Below are 22,479 nucleotides of genomic sequence, written 5' to 3' on the forward strand. Positions count from 1 at the left end.
TTCCGTAAAGTTAAACCGAGCCCCGCTTCGTATCCCACTTGAACACACAATGAGGGACGTCTTCACTTGGTGTCGTGAGGTAGCTTGACCTGACAGAATGGGAATGGCACATTGGCGATGAGAGGCATGAATCCACGAAGTTTGCTGCATGCTTTCATTTTTCAAACGTCAAGCATGATCAGAAGGAGAAAGTAGAGATAGCTCGACAGTGGGGTGGTGGAAACTGGTGTCAATGCTTTGCCTGGCGTCCCCACCACTTAGCCCCTGAATGAAATATGGGCCCCCATCTAGGTTTTAACATGCTAACAAGTAGCCATGGAGAGACTTCCAAGTGGCCCATGATATTAGGGTGGGTGTGGGGGGATGGCTTGCTTTCTTCCTTTTTCCTCCATCTCTCTCTCTCTCTCTCTCTCTCTCTCTCTCTCTCTCTCTCTCTCTCTCTCTCTCTCTCTTTAAAGGAAGGTAATCCTCTCTCTTTTTTTTCATTTTGATGTTGCTGTTTGTTTTGTTTTGTAGCTCCTCTACCACATTTGACTTCAGATGATGTTGATAAAGCCTTACAAAACTCTCCGCGGTTAATGCATGCTAGAAACACAGGTAATGCTGGCCCTGCCCCTCCCCCCAGACAAGCGCAGGGTCTTGTCGCAGGTTGCATGCTGTAAAGGTGGAAAGTGGGACGGTCAGTCCATCCGGAAGGCAGAAAATGGAGGTGGACCGTTCAGGGGTTCTTCGTACAGGGGAGGCTCTGTGCTGAGGTACCACCGCCGAAAGGCAGGGGGCGCCCTTTGGTTTCTGCACCTCTTCCGTTCTGCTTGAGGATGAAGGGTTGCTTTTAACCAGATGGACAGAATTAGCCTGTAGCTGCAGCCTCAGCTCACATTTGCTGGATTACAATCTGCTGCTATTCATCCCCAGATATGCGCTGTGCTGACCATAGAAACTAAAAGCATGTTTGATAAAAAGGGGCCCTTTAGCATTCTTTTTTTCTTTTCTTTTCTTCCTTTTATTGTTTATTTTTATTTTTATTCTTAAAGGAATGTTGACGAGGACAGCAGGAGTTTTATTTTTTCCTTTTTGGTAAAGTGCTAGGCCACTCGACTTGTCCTGACTTTAACTTTGTCGTACAGACTTTGTGCACTTGCAAAAGGCAGTCAGAGGAGATGTTGGTTACTCTTGGTGAGCTTTTGTTGAAAGAGAAACGATGTTATCATTTTGGAGGCTATGAAATGAGTCACTAACCAGATACCTGCTATTCCATCTCTAATCATGCATTCTGCATTTTACTTGTTTGTTTACTTTTTGCCTGAGCCTAGAGTTTTAACATAGTGCTTCAGCCTGGCTAACGTCCTCGCTCCCCTCATAGCAGAGGCTGCGCGCGGAGGCTGGGCTTTCTTTGGAGGAATATGCTTGGTTTCCATCTGTTCCCTCCTTGATGGTGACAGTTGCAGAAGCATGGCCCCAGGCTGCTCACCCTCCTTCTCAGCCTGCAGGGACCCTCTGTCACCACCCAGGCTAGGGACAAAACCATCAAGTGCTGGCAAGCCATAGGTTACCCCCTTGTAAGCACGCAAGCCAACTCACCGTCAGCCCTCACGTAGAAATACAGCAATGTTCCACATCCTTGCCATTTCATTTTAAAATGTATGATGTGAGGGAGTCCAGGTTCGACTATTACAATGAAATTGCTAGTTGATCTTGGTCCTCAGTCTTCAGAACATTGTGTTTTTAATCTAAAGTAAAAAAAAAAATGCTTTCAGCCGTAGTTTGTTTTTTTTTTCAATGTAAGTTACATGCATTCGCCTATTAATGACCTTGTGGCCAGAAATAACAAATAACTTAGACAAAGTAATTTCCCCCTCTTAGGAAACACCTTTGAGCTATACACAGTTTCTGATAATTTCATGGTCATTAAAAAAAATTTTAACAGGGAGCGAAAGTTTCAAGAAAGCTCTGATTTCATTATTTTTGTTACTGTTAAACATAGAAGCAATCAAAGAACAGGACAGCCAATTCCAAATGGACTGAGCTGCGACAAGGGAGAATTTTTCTACTAACACACAATCGTTGATTAAGAGGGAGAAAGGAAAAACACCCATTTGAATAGAGAAGTGGATTAATTTTTAATAAGATCCATATATTTTTTGGCAAAATACGTATAATTCTTTGGTACCACTTTCCAAGGGCTCTGTAAAATTTTTTACAGGTCTTTCATGCAATTGCAAAATTAAAAAACACACACCATAGAATTTTTTTAATAAACTGAGATTGCTGGGCATGGGGGTGGGGGCACAAAGATGGACTTCAGTAAGAAGCTGTAAAATCAAAGCCCAGGACACCTTGTAACAAAGGGGGCTTCGTAGCGTTTCATGTCTGCCTCCATCTTCAGAACCTATTTCTGACCCGTTTATTGTCCATTCCTCCAGAACCTGGGATGGCAGGTTCGAGCAGGTTGCCTCCCTCTGTCGTCACGGGGCAAAGTAGATTGAGCACCGTTGCTGAGATGGGCCGACAGCCTCAACAAAAGACCTTCACTTGTTTTGTCTTTCCTTTTGTCTGCAGGGGGTGCAGCTTTTATTTTCCCAAATACTTCAGTATATCCTGAAGCTACGCAAAGAATTACAACTAGGCCAGGTACGAAAACACCCCTGTGCGATCTGTTCATTGAGGGTCATCCCAGGATGGCCTGTGCGATCCGTGACCTAAGTCACATGATCGAGAGCTGATCCTGGATCTGAAGCAAGTCCTAAACAGTCTTATTCTGCCTCTGGGGGTTTGGGGCCTAAATTCAGTCAGGCCGTTGCATTCAGAGACCACACTCAGGGCCCCTGAACTGTAGGATTAAAAGCAGACCAGCCCCTTAGCTAGCTGCTCTGAAAGTCAGACAGGCAAACATGGCATCCCGGATGCCTGCAATCGAATCCGTTGGCTTTTGAGTTAATCGAAGGACTTATGTGTAATCTAGCCCTCCTCAGGGGAACAGCAGAAAGCAACAGGGGTCCCCATAACACTGGCCACCCTTCCCCAGTCACTCAGAGCAGAAGCATGCAGTAGATAATACCTACCTCCGACTCTTACTTTACGTCTTTCCCGATGATTAAAGTAGGTAATTCATTTCCATGTCGTTCACACACTAAAAATAAATGTTTATCAAGTGCCTACCAGTGCCAAGCACGATGTTAGATTTTGGGAATACAAAGCTGAACCAGATTTCAAAAAGCCTCCCGACTTCAGAACGCTGGCCTGTGCGTTCCTCAGATGTCCACGGAGCGTCCCCTCTGTGCCCACTGCAGAGGGGACAGTGGGCATAAGCTCCCAGGCCCATACACAGGTTAAACCCGCAGCCCTGGTGGTTTCTGTAGAGCCAGAGACAGACTCACACCCATAAATATGTAACCTTGGGGGCAGCCACACAGAGCCCGACACACAGACAGGCACGCGTGGATGCTTAACCAAAAGTGCTGATTTTACAGAGGCTGCAGGAGCAGCGAGGGGGAGGAGTTCACCCCTCCATGACAGGAGGAAGGACGTTTTCCAGAGGAAGGAGGGTACGCCGAAGAGGAGGGGTGTTTGCCCGGTGGAGAAGGTGGCGAAGGAGGAAGGGCGTTTTAGACGTGGGGCAGCCTGCCTTAGCCACCTGCCCCCTCACCAGACTCACTGCAGCCCCATAAGCTGGTTACTACTGTGCCAGCCTCACAGCTGAGGACATGGTGGTTCAGGGCGGCGGGATGGTTTTTCCATACCCGTGTCTCGAGAACTCACTTCTTCTTAGAACCAGGCTACTGCCCTTTGAGCTCCACGCATGTCCAGGTTCCACAAGTCTCAGTCGGAACTGGTCCAAGGCACGAAGTTTGGTGCTGCTGTTTCTTTCCGGTGAGAAAGACTGGGGGCCAGGCAGCTAAATCGCATGAGTGAAGACACTTCTCAGCGCTGTGCTCACCTGGCCCTGCCCTGTTACTGCCGGAGTGACTTCAGGCCGCTGGTTTTCTCTTCTCTAACCCAGAGAAAACGTTTGCTCCCCTGTTCCTAAGAAGCATGGTACAACTGAGGAACTTTGGCTTAGTTCACTAGCTCTGTCATGTGAGAGATTTCACAGGCCACTTAACCTTGGTCATGACCCAGGGTCCAGCGTGAACTAGACTGGCCCTACGGGAACCCACCACGTGTAGTGAGAATGAAAGATAGAAATACACGTTTTATTCTAGCTCTAGAGAGCTCTGAGTTTACCACTAGTAAACGCATCCTAGCGAAAGACATAGGGAATCTAGGAAAATCACAGTGATTTTGTGAGCGTTTTAAAAACATTTCCATCCTTACTGTAAAATAATAAGTGAATAAAAGCCACCTGTAAAACATTTGCTTTGTTTGACGCTATCACATAAATGTCTCTGACTGTGTTACAAAAGCCAGGGACTATGAGATGGTGCAGACACAGCCTTGCCCAGATGAGTTGGTACTGCCCCCTGGTCAGAGCAGACAGCTGACTGCTTGTGGCTACACAGATAGGACAATGGATGACTTTCTTTTCATATGTTAGGATATGGTGGAATTGGAATATGGGTGTGTGGGGAGAAGTGTGGCTGGGAGGGTGATGGCTGGGACACCATCTCTGTGTGTCAGCCAAGGAAAAGACAAGGGTGGCAGTCTCAAATGCAGCTCACATGGCTCTGACAATGTTCTTCCTCAGGTCCCTCATTTGAGTGTGACCTGAAGGAGATCACTCTTCTATATCTCTGTGTTTCTGAGACTCAATTTGTGTCCAAAGTATGTGTTTTGGTGATTGCTGTTATAATGATGAAAGGGGATACAAATATTGGAATCTGAGCTATAAAGAATTTAAACCAGACTGAACAAGCCAGAGAATCGTTTGCTGTAAACCAGGCTCAGGGATTTGACCTTGGAGAAGACAGTTATTTATATACATTGGGTGGAGCAGTGAGCAGCCTAGAAGGAATTGTCTTTTGAGTGTGACAGCCTGTCACAGCGCAAATGGAGAACTGTGGGATGGCTCAGGGGGCATGGGTGTTGCAAAGCTGGTTCCCATGGCTGCATGAGTCACTGGGTGGGAGGGCGTCGCTAAGATCTGTGTCCCTGTGGTCAATGGACACCTGACCGCTTTCAGAAGAGGTGATTTCAGAAGAGGTCCTGGAGCCCTTGCGGGTAGAGACCCAAGTTCATGTCCCTGCACTCTTGGTTGGCTGTGTCATGAGCTTCCTGTCCACTCCATTTCTCTGCTCCCACATCATGGAAGCGGAGGCCTCCTTCCACCTGCCTGTGGCATCCTGCCGAGTCCTGCTCCCCGGTGCTCCCTCGGCACACTTCCCACACCACCTCCCCCCTTTCCTTCCTGCCTGGGCTGCTGCTTGCTACCTTTTTCTCATTTTGTGGCTGAACTCCCCAAGTGGATTGTTTATTCCAGGGTCCCCTTACTGCTTACCTTGTCAAGTCACTGTGTCATTTCTGTTTTACCCCATAATTGGCCAAGACTGTTGGGGATCTTACAGATAAGCACAAATACATCGTGCTCCTTTGTTCGTGCTCGTCCCTTCTGCTCCCATGCTGTTCCTATTTACCATTTCCAAATTTTTCTGATTCAAAATGCACCCTCTTTTATGGTCCCTTTGTTATACATGAGCATTTAGATGGGTCTCTGCTCTTACAAAGTGTCAGCACATGGGCATATCACTTTACATTCTGTTTTTCTGTGGTGATTGTTTTATGGTGTCTCGTGTGTTTCTCATGCTGTCAGTTATTTCTATCAGAAACTCTTCCCCCAGCGCCCTCATATGCATCTCCTCATATGCATCTCCTCCTATACTGAGCACATGCCCGGAGCCATAGCCCCTTAAGGTCTCACGTGGCATAAATAGAGACAAGTCTGACTCACAGAAACTTGCAAGCTGGTTTTTGACCATGTGATGTGCCCCCTGCCTGGCACCTTAGGAGCATTTCATGTGAAAACTCTGGTGTGTGCCAAGGAGGACATCCTGTAACCCCATCCTCTGGTCCTATATCACCATGGCAACCCATGCATCATGGTACCCATCTAGGACGTTACCAAAAGAGACGGGAGAGCTGAGCCTGCAAGTGCAGCCTTGACTTTCACTTTCAGCGGCTGTTCTTCAAGGGTTTCTTGGAACCTTAAACTGTTCCTCCTTTGGAGTTCGCCATTTAGTGCCATTGCTCATCACCAGTCGTATGAGACAGTGCAGCTACCCCTCAGTGAGGCGCTGTCGAAAGCCTGTGTCTTAGCCAATGGCTAACCATGCATCCTTTGCTCTCTCCGAGCTGTACTATAACCACAAAGATCCGCAGACCTAGGCGAGCAGGGACTACAGTGTGCCCACATCGCCATGTCTTTGATAGAGGATTTTAGAAGACTGGGAAAACGAGACAGAGTGACTTAGCCATGTTGGGGTGACTCTAACGCTTCCCCCCAGGAAACGGGTTTATAGGTTGGTTCTGGGCAGCAGCCCTTGGTCTCTCTGCCTTTGCCATTAGCATCTGAGTGCATCAGAGCAGGCACGTCTTGCCCTGCCCCATCCCACCCAACCAGGGACCTCCAGCGCCGCTTTGTAAATGTGGCCTGGCTCCTGCAGAAGAAGATGACTCTCACGTTATCCAAGTTCAACCCTTTAAAAAAGTGAAGTGGGTAGGTGGACGTCAAGAGGGATGACGGTGGTTCTTCAGCAAGCTTGAGAAAGGAGAATGTAAAACGTGGTGAACTTAAGTCTGCAGCAAGGATGTTGTCTTGATTCATTGATGTCTAGGGAGGAAGATCGGTGGTGGGGGGAGGAAACCCATTCAGAATCAGGAACTGACCCAAGCCCCCAGGAAATAAACAAAGGCGCTGGCACGGAGGAGCCAGTACCAGTCAAACTCCTTGTTTGTAGCTTCGTGTTTATTGGTCTGGGTCTTGGCATAGAGATACTCCCATGTAACCCTAAGCTGCCCTCAAAATGGCATTTATAAAGTTCAGTTTTTAATCACAGTCTTTTACAGGAAAAATAGCAGGACCAATGCCAGAAATCTGCCTTCCCCAACCCAGGACCTCCTGCCAAGTGCATGAGTTAATGAACCTGAAGATCAAGGTTAAAGAGAAATGGAGAGTGTATTCAAATGGCCACTAAAAACTGAATGTGGAATATGTCCTTATTAGGAGTCCTCTGATTACTGTCAATAAGGGGCAAGTAGCAAATGTTCATGGAGGAATCATTTTTCAAGCAGCCTAAGAGTAGAACCACAGTGGCTCTGTGGTGAGGTGGGGTGGCTGCTGATGAGGTCACCCATCTCAGCAAGGCTGAGTTCAACACCTCCCCACGTCACATCCCACAGGAGGGGGCTTGGTGCCCACAGCATGTGATCGGCAGCTGATAAGGAAGCATTGGACCAGGATTTCATGAACGAAAACAAAAGCCCGCTTATCTCCCATGGCAATATGTTTATGAACATGTTAGTCATTGTTCATATAAACATCTCAAATTCTTGGCTTAAAATCAGACTTGGTGTCATTTAGGTCCTGACTTATTTTCAAGAGAGGATGGGACATGGTTCTACACCCTAAGAAGGATTCTGTGAGAAAAGAGCTTCAAAATATTTTTCTATTCGTAGTTTGCTGTTTAATTTTTTCCAGTCACATTTCATGAGCAATTCTTTTTTTGTGTGTTTAAAATAGTAGCGAACTAACCTACTGACACTTGCTGTTAATTCCATTAGCGTTTTTATATGTCAGGTAAAATCATTCAATCTGGAATTCTTTCCACACATTTATTTATTTGTATCGACACTCGCAGATAGTATTTCTGAAATCATTAGGAACGGAGGGTCCTAGAAAAGAGCAATGGAAAGTTGTGTGGAGCAGGCTTCCTCCAACATCGGTGTGACAGGGGCCACCTGGGGTCGTGTGAACATGCAGATTCCAACTCATTAGGTCTGCAGTGAGATTCTCAGTTCCTAACAAGTTGCCACATGCTGCCAGTACTGCTGTCTGAGGACCACATTTGGAGAAACAAGGCCCTAGAACATATTTCTGGGTTATCTTGCTTTTTCATTTGGTAAACAGCCTCTTGTTAACCTACCTGTCTTTTCCTGAATTAGGCTAGATGCTGTTAGGATCGCCTTGCTTGTAGATTTTTTGTTCTGAGACAATTCTCACATTGAATCTCTGGCTAACCCGTTTTAGACAAAAGGCAACTGGGTGAGAATCCATGTGCAAAGGGCTCCCAGAAACTTAGGTTGAAATTCTCTTGAAAATTGATGGTGGCAGCCGATTGAATTCCCACGTGCAGCCCCAACGCCAGCAGAGAGAGACTGAGGAACTGGGTGGGAAAGGCTGACAGCCCCCACAATGCCAGCTGACAGGGAGTGGTGAGCAATAGCAGAGTGTAAAAAGAAAAATTATCTAATGCAACTGAAGCTCAGCAGGGTAGGATTTCACCGACCACACTCGTCGTGGTGCTTGTAGCCAAACAGACCAAATAAATTACGGCAGTTCTGTGTTGAATTTCACGTTGTCTTTCATTGCTATTCTCTTTGGGATATGAAAATAGGAAGAGACACATCTTTTGCAACATAGTCCAACTGTTTGAAGACTGACCCACCAATTTGCCAATTTTAAATAAGGTTAAATGATGTGTTTAAAGAGAAGCTTAAAACTGATTACATTGCCCTGCCCTCCAAGTGCAATTTTGTAGCCATCTCCAGGTGTCTGGCAGCAGAATACCTGCTGAAGTATTTGGCTGTGGCTTTCAGTTGGCCCAGAATGACACATGGCATTGAACACTGAATTGAACATTCAATCCAAGAAGACATAGTTTTGAAATAGTTCCATAATAAGGCTGCAGGTGGACGTAGCTGTGTATATGCCCAGTTCAAGCATGCATAAAATGTTCCTGGAATATATTTCTGAAAGAAACTTAAAATGACTTAGAGGCTTTGTAATCGTTAATAGAACTCACACTGAGGATGCAGAAGTATTTATTAAATTTGCATATGCAAAGTGCATAGTAAAGATTTATGGGAGAAGTGATAGTACATTATAAATGCAAAGAAATTATTGGCACATACTTAAGCTCTTATGGCCATTGCTGACGTGTTGTGGAGGCATTACTGTTTCGGTCTTGCAGTTTATTTTGTGCAATTTATTTTAGAGAAATTCTAAATTCATTTAGAGAACAAGAAAGAGTAGACATTTGCATAGAAAAAGAAGTAGACAGTTTAAGACTGATTTAACATAAATGGATGAGATTATAAAAGGGAAGTGAGGAGTGGCTGAGAGAGGCAGCTGACAAATAAGTGGATGAGAAGGCAATGCTTGTTTCCAAGGAAAAAAAAGAAAAAGGACCGTGAATGTCATTTGGTGGGTTGAGGGGCAGACCTCAAGCAAGAATTGGTTGATTCATCAAAGTTGCGGGCTCTGTGTTGGATGTGTCATGAAGATAATAAAGGGATTGATATAGGTCAGTCCCAGTTGGATAGAGGACAAATTAGGTTGTAAGAAGCTTTCAGTCTGGTCATGACTTACCTTAGAAGGGAATTACCTTAGAAGAATCAGCAAGCTCTGGGAGAATCCGTCAATGAGCACTTTCAGATTAATGGGTAAAAACGTTAGATCAATCAAACATACAAAATTATAATTTGTAAATAAAACCCAAGTCTAGTGGAATATAGGTTGAAATTTTATTTGGGTTGCTGGATTTTTTTGAGCAATATTTATTCTAATAAAGATAAAACTGAAAACATAAAATGTCTATTATAAAAATTACATCATTGATCTTTTAGTCAACTTATTTGTCTTTACAGATTTACCTTATGAACCACCCAGGAGATCAGCCTGGACCGGTCACGGCCACCCCACCCCCCAGTCGAAAGGTACAGTGTTGGCTCCCACTGTCTTGAATCTGCATGTCACAAGACAGTGGAGGACTCTTGATGGAAGAAATAATCATTTCTGTAGCTAACCTATGCTTGTTCACCATGTAAAGTATTTGTCCCATTGGTAACCAAGCACAATGATCTTGAAATACAATGATTCTTTCTCTATTGGGTTATACCCACTTCTACAACAAAAAGGAACGACTGATGTAATGCATTTCAACATGCACAAATGCATGTCTCATGGGATATTGAGTACAGATTAGATACTGGGTGATTTCCTAACCTTGGCCTAACATATTTGTAAGGATGCCTTGCTTTATTTTATTTTCCTGTTAGTGTCCCTTTATTCATTTTAGACTGTGATTCATTTTAATCTGTGTTGTAAGCCATCTCAATCTCTCTCTCTCTCTCTCTCTCTCTCTCTCTCTCTCTCTCTCTCTCTCTCTCTCTCTCTCTTAGTTTTGGAAAAAGTGGGGTACAAATAATTTTTAAAAATAATTTAAAGCGTTCTTGTTTTTGCTACAATGTTGACATTTGGTTAAGACTTACGGTACTAGCCAAGTACCATGGAATGCTGAGACACAGCATCAAAGACTAGTGGCCAAATATGTTATAGCTCATTGTCTCCTTCATCTTTGGATTTCCAGCTGCTCAGCCATCTCCTTCCACAGTGCCCAAAACTGAAGACCAGCGTCCTCAGTTAGGTATGTTTCCGGGAACTCCTCAGTGGCCATGAGAGAAGAAACAGACTTAGCAGCATATTTCTAAAATGTGTCATTTTTCTAAAGGAAATTAATGTTGCTTTGTCTTCCGGATGGCAGCTTTGTATATAAAATGGGGACCAAATTATCAGCCTGCCCCATTAGGATGACTTGAGATTTTGTTACAACATTTCCAAAATCTATACAATACATATGGAAAGTGCGCTGGGCAGCACAGCCAACATGGTGCTGGGGCCCCCTGGGGACTTCACAGACATCGCCCTGCTTGTGTCCTGGGATGGAGAGAGCACTGGGCTGGTTTCAGGAAGCCCAGGCCAAATCTGAGCTTGGCGACCAACTCGGAGGCTCTCTATCAAGAAACTTCTGAGATTCCATGTGACATCTAATACAGGAAGTGGTGCTAGTGACTTTGGTGTGGGGGACATTTTCCGCTCTGAAAGCTGGAAGCACAAGTGGGCCAGCATGATACCTGCAGGCATATCACATACTGAGTCGCGACTGTATCTTTAGGAGTTGACGCTCTTCTTTTTCTGTAGATCCTTATCAGATTCTTGGACCAACGAGTAGCCGCCTTGCAAACCCAGGTGAGACACTGCTGCTGAGTCTGCTCTTGCAAAGCTGCCTTTTGGGCAGTGGCTATTTTCAAAGATAAACGTGCATTGGTGAGAAATCCCTTCAATGGAACATATTTCAGCCTTAGGTGTCACTAGATAATTTGCCTAAGTGGAGAAAAAAAGGGGTTGGGGTATAAATTAAGATTTTAGCTTCAATAAAAAGCATTCTTACCTAATCCAAGTTGTAGGAGTGTCCTAGAGTTGCTATAACAAAGCACCACAGACGGGGCTTAGACAACAGACACCTGTTGTCTCGAAGTTCTGGAGGACGGAAGTCCAAAAGCAAGGCGTCAGGTGTCAGCAGGCTTAGTCCCCTCTGAGGGCGGTGAAGGAAGGATCTGTTTCAGACCCCTTTCCTTGGCTTATAGATGGTCACCTTCTGCCTGTGTCTCTTCACCTTGTCATCGCTCTGTATGTGTCTCTTGTGTCCAAATTCACTGTTTTTATAATGACATCAGTCAGATTGGATTAGAGTCCACCCTAATGACCTCACTTTAACTTGATTACTTCTATAAAGACCCTATTTTCAAATAAGGTCACATTCTGAGGTGCTGGGGGTTAAGACTCTGTCTTATATGTGAATTTGGTGGTGAGGGGACACAATTCAATCCATCATACAAACAGATAAAATAATATTTAAAAAAGGAAAACACTAATTTTGACCATAAGACTTCAAATTTAGGATTATCTTCAATGAATGGTCTGTTTCTCAAGTTAGACACTAGAGGGAAGTGCCAGTCCCTAATTGGCCTATTTGTAACCTGTACCTGCTGAGCTTTGTCACCTGACATCACATTCCATTGTCAACCAAATTGTTTTGTGTTTGTATTGAGATTAGAGCCAGCTGTGCTGGTGTTAGCTTCAGAAATCCACAGCACATGGTGCATTTTCTCAGCAGCAAATTCAAATGCCAAGATGTCACAGGCATCTTGCAAGTACAAGCTGGAATATATATTTCCCAAATGCTGAGGCCAAAAGAGCATTGGAAACAGAAAAATTCAGATTCAACCAGCGGGGAATCTATACTTTGAGAACATGAAATATTATTATTGAGCGTCTGCCATCTTGGACATTATATTTCAGTTAATGTTAATTAATAGGCATATATTCTTTAAGCATCTGAGCAGTTAGAAGGGCCTGTTTTGTTTACTGCTCTACCCTGGGAGCCTAGACCAGGTGCTCAGAAATTATTTGTTGACTAAATAGATGCAAGGAATACCGAGATGCCACCCTTGACGCTCAAGGAGCTTATGTTCTGGGAGAGGAATGGACACGGGGAGGTACCACACTGTCCCAACCATGGCGTCTCAGGCTCTGTCCTCTTATGTGACCATCCACCTGGGGGCCATGTCCCCTGGGTCGCTGGTCCCTCTTCATCGCTGCGGTCAGCTTTCCATTTGCAATGGCCTCCAGCATCATTCAAATAAAATGATTACTGTGTTTTGAGATGATGATTATCAGTCATGCTTCAGGAAGACTGATCTGGCAGCAGTGTTCAGAATAGATTAGAAAGAGGAAAAGGACAGAATCTGAAACACTGGGAAAGTTAATGCAATAATGTGAGATAACATTCAAATCGCTCCCGACCCCATATAATGCCTGAGAAAGCACTTATGTCTGTGGTCCTGTCTCATAGCAGCCTTGGGAGGTTATTGTCTTCATCCTACAGAAGAGGAATCAGAAGTCCAGAGAAACTTGGTAACTTTTCCTGGGTCACACGGCCAATAAGAAGAGAGGCCAGATTTGAACCCTGACTCTCTGTCTGCAAAGTCTGTTTTCATTTTCTTCCCCTAAATTGCTTCTGAGTGAGCGTGGGGGAAGAGGGAGGTCTTGGAGAACGGGACCAAGAGAAAAGAAAGGGAAGATTGCCATCAGTTTAACAACTGTTTAGGTGCACAGGATGGGTCTGAAGTCAGGGGCGAAGGGAAGGAAAGTGTCAAGTGTGCCCAACTAGACTAAATGGACCTTTTCCTCACACAAGTTGGCCGAATGAAATATATGTCTATGCCATGTTGTCACAGCTCAAAGGCGTGGGTTGGTTGGACAGTGGGACCAAAGAGAGTGGCTGGCCCCTAAGCAGGCCATCAAGCTACGTGGTGGCACACTGCCCAGCAACTGGGGATGCCCATGTAGGTAGAGGAGCCTGGGGCAGAGCCTGGAGGAGATTGCAAACCATTACAGGCCTGGGAAAATGTCTCGGTATCTAACAGGTCAGTGACCTAGTGTCGTGAGCGAAAGACTGCCCTTCTACCACTGAGACCTTTCTCAGTGGGTCTGGGGAAAGTGGTAGCATCAACTTCTGACCTGAAGATAAAGATTTATTTTACTTGATTTATAATGAATGGGGCCTTCCCTCCATCCATCTTTCAGCCATGTCAGTTATATTCGTGTGGCCTCTTCCACGATACCAGCTTATCTTTTATCTTTGCTTCCTCCTGTTTGAGTCTATTATTCTGTTCTTTGATAAATAAGTCCTTCATCACTTAAAATTGCTGTCTTTGCTCTTTACACAGTGCACATTCTTTTTAATCATTTTAAATGGGAAGATGACATCATACAGTGTGACTACACAGGTGATGTCATCATCTCAACATCTCTCCATCCCAAATATTCATTGGGTGTGCACTTTGGCCCATATTTCTCCTGCTGAGAAAAGTGTGTCCCTGCGTTATCATGTCATGGATCAGATACAAGTGACACAGCTCCTTTATGTTCCACCAGAATGGCCCAGCGTTTTATGAGGCTTCTCGAATGAACTGAAATTGCCTTTTCCTGAAAGACCTTCCTCAGATTATGTTCAGTGTCTCCCTTGATGCTCACTGCATAGTCTTTCATGGCGGGCATAGAAATGCATCCTGCTTCATGCAAAACCAGAAACCAGTTTTAGGGATGTTTTGCAATTTGTTAGAAGGTAGGCGTGTCCAGTCTTCCACTAGGAACCTACCAAGCTCCAGGCCCAGGGAGGGGACACCCTAGGGAGGATTCCAGGGGACCATGGCGGTGTGTGTAGACACCAGACCTGAAGGCAGTGGTTTGTGCAGTGATTCAGGGTCAAAGCCTGGAGCAGGGTCCCAGCCTTTGCTGACTTTGGGCAAGATACATCACCCTACCTCTCAGGGCTCTCATCTTCTACAGTGAGCATTGACAGGATTCTTGGGGGCAGTGACAGGGATTAAATAAACACATGTAAAGTGTTCAGAACAGTGCCTGGCCCACCATAAGCTTCCAGTGACTATCTCCTGGCTCTGGGTAAAGGGCACACCTTTCTTTAAACTCGGGTTTCCAGCCCAAACCAATCATATAAGACTGTTCGCCTCAGTTCAACCTCACAGTGACCCTGCAAGATAGTACTCTTACCATCACCCCCATTTTGCAGATAAGGACACCAAGGCACAGAGAGCTGGGTGAGCTGCCCATGGTCCCAGAAGTGGCAGTGCTGACACCAAAGTGGTGTTTCCAGCCACCATACACCCTGCCCCTCCTACAAGTCCTGTCTGAGCCACACTGAGCCCAGGCAAAGCCTGGTGGAGGATGTAGGCTGTGCACACGGGCTTTTCTGCAACATCCCCAGCAGTGACGCCATCGTGCTGCTTGCTGGGTCCCTCTTTGCTTATTTAAGGCTCTGCCCCTCCGTCCGTGGGCGGCTGCAGTGTCCTGCCCTGGACACTCCCCCCCCCTTGACCCACACCTGCCGAGGCACCCCCAGCTCTGCTTCCCTCTGTGGCTTATCAACCGTTCAGATGTTTTGCCCTTTTTTGCTCAGCCTGTACCCCTTTGCTACCATGTTTCTCTTCTTTTAACCTCATGAGGAGACCACGTTCCTCTTCTGGGCCTCGCCCCACTCCCTGCGTCCCACTGGGCTCTCCACCACTGCCCAATCCTACCGTAGACAAACCTAGGACAAAAGTAGCTACTCCTTACTGATGCCGCATGGGTGTTGTTGAGATAGAGTGGAAAAATAAGTATGAAGGGTTTTACCCAAGAAAGGTGATTCATGGGGTGGACATGGCCATGCTGGTGGGGTGGAGGCGACGAAGATCCTGTCTGTACGAGCTTCTCTGTTTACTCTTTGGTTTGACCCATGAGCGACCCAAGCCACTCTTGGCTTCCTAAGCCGTAGGGATTCTTGTCTTGGAACCCCTCTCCATTTTTCTAAAATGTGCACCTTTAATGCCCAGTAAATGGTATGCTTTGACAGTAAAATAAGAATTCATTCGATTGCTTTTGAATTCTCTGGCCATGAGTAACTCACTTAACTTACCATTGACTGTGGCTTGTCAGCAAATATGGTGCATTCTTGAGAAGTCTCGCGCAGTGAGAAAATCTGCTCTGTACTGTGGGTTTCTGACGAACATTAGATTTAACAATTATTGAGCCAGACATAATGTTACTATTTTTACAGCATACTCAAAGATAGATTTATTAAAGCAAATCCAAAGATGTCTTACTTGTCAAATCAAACTGGAAAAAACTTTGTAAGTCTACTTTGTTTTTGCTTTTTAAAATTTTTTTTTAATTTTTTATTTTTCAATTACAGTTGACATACCATATTATATTAGTTTCAGGTGTATGACATAGTGTTTAGACATTTATATAACTTACAAAGTGATCACCTCAGTAAATCCAGTACCCACCTGACACCAAACATAGTTATTACAATACCATTGACTGTATTCTGTATGTTGTACTTTACAACCCGTGAGTATTTTGTAACTACCAATTTGTAATTCTCAATCCCTTCCCTTTTTTCACCCATTCCCCCAGCTCCCCTCCCACCTAGCAACCATCAGTTTGTTTCTGTATCTGTGAGTTTGTTTCTGTTTTGCTTGTTTATTTTGTTTTTTAGATTCTACATCCTACATATTAGTGAAGTCATATGGTATTTTTCTTTGTCTGTCTGACATATTTCACTTAGCATAATACCCTGTAGGTCCATCCATGTTGTCAGGAATGGTAAGATTTCATTCTTTTGTATGGCTGAGTAATGTTCCACTGTGTGTGTGTGTGTGTGTGTGTGTGTGTGTGTGTGTGACATCTTCTTTAGCCAGTCATCTATTGATGGTCACTTGAGTCTTGCTTTCTTATCCATTCAGCCACTCTATGTCTTTTGAGTGGAGCACTTAATTCATTTACATTTAAAGTAATTATTGATAGGTATGTAGTTATTGCCATTTTGTTATTTGTATTTTCTTCTTCTCCTCTCCCACCTTCCTTTCTTTCTCCCCTCCCCTCCCCCCTCCTTTGACCTCCCTCTCCTCCACCACCTCCTCCTCCTCCATCATCCCTTTAACATTCCTTGTAATACTGGTTTGGTGGTGATGAACTCCTTTAGCTTTTTCTTGACTGGGAAGCTCTTTATCTGTCCTTTGATTCTAAATGATAGCTTTGCTGGGCAGAGTAATCTTGGTTGTAGGTCCTACTTTCCATCCTGTTGAACATTTCCTGCCAATCCCTTCTGGCCTGCAAAGCTTCTGTTGAGAAATCAGCTGACAGCCTTATGGGAGCTCCATTGTAGGTAACTAGTAACTGCTTTTCTCTTGCTGCTTTTAACAGTCTCTCTTTGTCTTTAATCTTTGGCATTTTAATTATGATGTGTCTTGGTGTAGGCCTGTTTGGGTTCATCTTGTTTGGGACTCTCTGTGTTTCCTGGACTTGTATGTTTATTTCCTTAGCCAGGTTAGGAAAGTTTTCCATCATTATTTCTTCAAACAGGTCTTAATCCCTTGCTTTCTCTCTTCTCCTTCTGGTACCCCTATGATGTGAATGTTGGTACATTTGATGTTGTCCCAGAGCACTGTCCCTTAAACTGTCCTCATTTTTTAGATTCTTTTCTCTTTTTGTTGTTGTGATTGGGTGTTTTCTGCTATCTTTTTTTTTCCAAATCACTGATTTGATCCTCTGCTTCATCGAATCTACTGTTGATTCCCTCTAATGTATTCTTTATTTCAGTTATTGTATTCTTCAGTTTTGACTAGTTCTTTTTTATGTTTTCTATCTCTATTTTTGTTTCCTATATCTGTGTTAAACTTCTCACTGAATTCATCTACTCTTCCTGTAAGTTCATTGAACATCCTTATAAAGCATTGTTTTGAACTCGGCATCTGGTAGATTGCTTGTCTCCATTTTGTTTAGTTCTTTTCCTGGAACTTTGTTCTGTTCTTTTATTTGGATGTGTTTCTTTGTCTTCCTATTTTGACTGCCCCCCTGTGTTTGTTTCTATATATTAGATTTAGCTGCTATGTCTCCTGGACTCAGTAGAGTGGCCTTATGTAGTAGGTGTCCTTTGGGTCCTAGTGGTGCAGTCTCCCTGATCACCTGAGCTGGGTGCTTCAGGTGTGTCCATACTGTGGGTTGTGTGTGCCCTCCTGTTGTAGTTGAGCCTTGGTTGCTGTTTGCACGTCAGTGGGAGGGATTGACCCTCAGCCTGATTGCTTGTGAGGACTGGCTATGACTACAGTGGAGGAGCTGCGGTGCAGGGGCTGATGCTATGGACGATAATGTTACATTTGTAAACATTAATTGATTTTTGCATTTTTGGTTTTGTTCTCAGGTTTGGAAGCTGATAAATTTTGTTTACAGATCCCTTATGCCCATAGAGTCTGGAAATGTTCAGAGGCCTCAGCCCCATATCTGAAAGGCTAATGTGTAAAATGGTCTAGTGACTAATGCACATCCATTCCTTGAGCTCTAAGTTTCCAACCATGCATTTGGGTCCCTGATTTTCTAGTTCTCCAGAATCAGGAGAGAGATGAGGCCACTTTTGTCCACTCATTCTCTGTTAACACATGTTTACAAAGGAAGTGGCTGAGGGACAGATTCCTAAGAGGCAATGCCAAGGTTTGAATAAATACTGAGTATTATTTTGGTGTTTAGGAAAGTGTTTATTTTTACAAAATCTGTGGGATTGCTCTCTCTATAGGAGGAGGCTGACAGTGAATATTTATTTTCAAACAATTCTCTGTGTTTATATTGAAGCATATGTTAGACTGATAAATCAAAAATCCATGTTTTTCCCTATCCCCAGGTCAAATGTGGAATTTTTTCAAGTATTAATCCTTTAGTTACAATATATATACTAAAACCATATGGCTTCCTCATACCATTCTTTGTATTTTTTAATGCATATTAATGAAACTTTGGGGGCAACAAAACTTGATTGAGAACAGTTTGAATATGTGGTTCCGAAAAGCAGAGGCTTCCATTGTAATGAACTACAAGCTGTTAATAAATTTCAAATGTGTTGCTAGACACAAAAATGATAATTTTCCAGAACATATTCAGAAAAGGCTGACCTTTCTCACGATGCTATTGTATGGATGAATTCACAAACATATCCATTTCCATGCAGCCAATGTGGAAATGAGGATTTATGAGTTAGAGAATTTATATGGGCAGCTAGTGGAAAGGATTTAGTGAACAACAAATTTCTAATTGATTTTTACATTACATCCATTCCCTGAATAGTTGCCAGTTAAAGTTACTGTAATCATTTTATCACATCTATTGATTCTTACTGATAGTATAATAAAAGGTAATCTTCTTGGTAATAAGCCCGAGGCCGTGCTGTAATTGGAGTTCAGGAAGAAAGACCTGCCTGTTATCCATTTTCAAAGCGTCTAATATCTGTTGGACACATCATAGCTTCTCCTTGTACTCGATATTACTGTCAATATTCACATGCTTCACTCCGTTAGGGAGCCATAAATCATCTTAAAGAATTGTAGCATAGTGGCTAGAATAATGTGCCTGAATTTGTCTCTGAGTTTAATGAAGCATAAAAGCCACATCGAGGTACCCCAGTGGGATCAGGAAAATCCTGATGGTGCTCAGGCAGTTAAATGAGGTCTCCTGGACTAAGTTTCAGCCTCTTCCCCTCCCCAAGGGGCCTTGCAATCGCTCATTGTTACACGCTTTCTTTTGGAAACTCTTCTGAACACAGTTGGCATTGCAATGCAGGGGCAACACATGGATTTCCCTTGCGAGGCATTTGCCTAAATACTGGAAATGGGTGATCTGGTTTTGAAAAAGAGCCAACTTTTTTTTTCTACACTTCCTCATTTTGAGTGGGTTAATTCTGTTCTAGGAAAAGTTTTGACAGAGTTGCTTTCTGAGTGCCAGCAAACTGTTATGTTAGAAATAACGGTGTTTACTTCCATTCTCTATTTTTTTCCATAAACTTTTTAGAAGTTCATTTCCTAAATCTGACTTTTATTATTTTACTTGACCTAGCCAACATAAATGGTATTAAGTCATTATTGCCATCAACATAACCGCACATTCTGCCTCATAAAATAGGAAAAATAAGCCCATCCACCCCCCTGAAAACACCAACTTGACCTGGCTGTCCTTCTAAGGAAGTCAGAACTGGACGGAAGCAACTTGAACTTGGCACTGTAGGAATTCTTTGCATTTTGTAAAGGACTGGGGTCTGTAGACCAGCCCAATATCACCAAAGACCATCGCCTTAAGTCACAGCCCCTTGACACAAGAGTTTGGGATAAGGATACTTGTGCACGTGATTAATTAAGGGCATGTTCTCGGGAGAGAGGGAGTGAGGAAACAGGACAGGGCAGGGAAAACTAAGTAAGTGGAGACCTCAGCTGGATCCTGAGGGGATCTCTGGAGCACGAAAGCATCATGGAGCTGACACCCCCTTGAGGCAAGGAGGTTGGTCATTGGTACCCTTTGTTAGTCCATCTGGCCACGGGCTACCTGAGGTGTGTGATCCAGCTCCCTTCGGCCAAGGGCAGTTCTCTGGAGGACAGGGTGGGCTGTGGGACGAGAGCAGCCAACACCCCCAGCAGCCAAGGGAAGGGTGCACAGGCCTGGTAAAGGGGATCTGGGCGCAGCACCAGCAGCAGCCACTTCTGTCACTGAAGGGAGGACGTCTTTATTGAGAACCTGTTCTCATTTGCCTTGTATGTCCTTTCCCTCCGCATTAGGGAGTGGACAGATCCAGCTTTGGCAGTTTCTCCTGGAGCTCCTTTCAGACAGCTCTAACTCCAACTGCATCACCTGGGAAGGCACCAATGGGGAATTCAAGATGACAGACCCTGATGAGGTGGCCCGGCGTTGGGGGGAACGGAAAAGCAAGCCCAACATGAACTACGATAAACTCAGCCGTGCCCTCCGTTACTACTATGACAAAAACATCATGACCAAGGTCCACGGAAAGCGCTATGCCTACAAGTTTGACTTCCACGGCATCGCCCAGGCCCTCCAGCCCCACCCTCCAGAGTCATCTCTCTACAAGTACCCCTCGGACCTCCCTTACATGGGCTCCTATCACGCCCACCCACAGAAGATGAACTTTGTGGCTCCTCACCCCCCTGCCCTACCTGTGACGTCGTCCAGTTTTTTTGCTGCCCCCAACCCATACTGGAATTCACCAACCGGAGGTATCTACCCTAACACTAGGCTCCCAGCCAGCCATATGCCTTCTCACCTGGGCACTTACTACTAAAGACCGGGAGAGGCCTTTCCCAACAACCTGCAATCACCAATAAATCGCCACAAACTCTATTGGAGAACAGCAGTCAAAAGTGCCTCAAGAGGAATGAAAACTGGGGCTGGGGAGGGAAGCCAAGGAAGAGATCCAAAGACTCTTAGCGGGAGGGAATTACTAAAGTATTACTACAGAAATAAAAGAGGATGCTAAAAATGTAACGTATGTGGACATATAATCTGTGGACCAAGCTTGTAAAAGACATTGTAAGTAGAAGCATGAAGTCATAAGGACAAAGTGCCAAAGAAAGTGGTCTGAAGATGTGTACACACTTTAGAGTAGAGTTTGGGGTTCTGCTAATGCAAACTGGGATTAAACTAAAGCAATACAGATAACACAGTCTTGACCTAACATACCGTTTATAATGTCATTTTAAGGAAAGCTACCTGTATTGAAAAATAGAAACATATCAAAAAAACAAAAACAAAAACAAAAAAAGAAGAAAAGAAAGACTGTGCAACAGACGTTGACATGGAACTCATCAGCACTTGCTGTTTTGGGTGAAATCAGATTCATTCCATTTGGTGGAAAGCTGCCTGCTCTCTCAAACTGCAAAGACGACCCGATGACCCAAAGTTTCTAACCCCTTTGCAGGATTACGGAACTGGGAGCAGCATGGCGGGACTCGGAACGTGAATGGAAAGTGAGCGCGTGGTCGTGGACGGAGGGCGGGAGGAGGTGCGAGAGGAGGAGGTGAGGGCCGGGGAGGAAGCTTCTCAGGCAGCGGAGGCCGGAGTAGGACGACAGTACTGGGACTCTGGAGAACGTGTCATGGAGACTTGAGGTTCGTTATGGTCAGTGTTATACCAAAGCCAGTGTTACGAGGAAGGACACAGCGGAATGGAGGAAGAGGACGTGGTGGGATTCAGACCCGAAAACATGCATCTCTTTTTTGTTTGTTTGTTTGTTTGTCCAAAGAAAATTGTAACTGGAATTGTCTGATATTTAAAAAGAAACATTCAGGACTTCATCATTTTGTGGGGGGCTCTGCTCTCCACAGGGTCAGGTAAGAGACAGCCGTCCTGGCTGTCGCCCTCCGACATCACCTAGGCGTTTGGGTTAGGCGGGCTCCAGTGTTCCTTTCGAGTCGCGAACGCTGTGCGTTTGTCAGAGTGAAGTATACAAGTCAATGTGTTTTTCCCCCCTTTTTATATAATAATTATATAACTTATGCATTTATACACTACGAGTTGATCTCGGCCAGCCAAAGATACACGACCAAAGAGACAATCAATGATATAATGTGGCCTTGAATTTTAACTCTGTATGCTTAATGTTTACAATATGAAGTTATTAGTTTTTAGAGTGCAGAATGTATGTAATAAAATAAGCTTGGCCTAGCATGGCGGATCAGATTTACACAGGAGTCTGCGTTCCCGCTTTTTCAGTGACTAAAGTCGCCTAACAGAGAAACTTGTGCTGCATGCTGTGGGTTTTGTGTTAGGGTGTAATCTGAGTTTGTCCAGGAACTCGGGAAAGTGGGAGCCACGCAAGGAGGGTGTTTGGCCCCTCACAGTGCCGGCCCCTCCGGCTCCTCCTTGCCCCTCTCTCTAATTCCAGAGGTTTCATGCTGGGGTCTCCAGGTTTATGCCCAGGATGGAAGGAGGCCTCTAGGGCTGAGGTTGTCATGGAGACACTCCAGATCTGTACCCGGTCACAGATCGCCCTCACTTCCTGCTGTGGTCACAAAACATGATGAATGGTAAACAAGCCATTGCTCTTAGTGCAAACGGTATTGTCGATGGTGAAGAGAGTGCCACGGATA

At 44.6% G+C, this 22,479-nt stretch overlaps 1 protein-coding gene across 7 annotated transcripts in view; it reads left to right on the forward strand.

Annotated features, from left to right (window-relative positions):
- The window catches only part of ERG (ETS transcription factor ERG), a 192,108-nt gene extending 170,035 nt beyond the window's left edge, over positions 1–22,073 (forward strand). For 5 of the 7 annotated variants that reach the window (XM_019655782.1, XM_019655783.1, XM_019655787.1 and 2 more), the window contains 6 exons: positions 517–597; positions 2,560–2,631; positions 9,799–9,867; positions 10,521–10,577; positions 11,132–11,179; positions 20,152–22,073. In XM_019655782.1, coding sequence (XP_019511327.1) covers positions 517–597; positions 2,560–2,631; positions 9,799–9,867; positions 10,521–10,577; positions 11,132–11,179; positions 20,152–20,672 — 848 coding nt within the window. In that variant the 3' untranslated portion in view covers positions 20,673–22,073. The remainder of the gene's footprint in view (positions 1–516; positions 598–2,559; positions 2,632–9,798; positions 9,868–10,520; positions 10,578–11,131; positions 11,180–20,151) is intronic. The other 2 variants (XM_019655784.1, XM_019655785.1) reach the window with 2 other exon arrangements.
- Positions 22,074–22,479: the final 406 nt, after the last annotated feature.

Source organism: Hipposideros armiger, unplaced genomic scaffold (genome assembly GCF_001890085.2).
Source record: "Hipposideros armiger isolate ML-2016 unplaced genomic scaffold, ASM189008v1 scaffold_246, whole genome shotgun sequence".
NCBI lineage: Eukaryota > Metazoa > Chordata > Mammalia > Chiroptera > Hipposideridae > Hipposideros > Hipposideros armiger.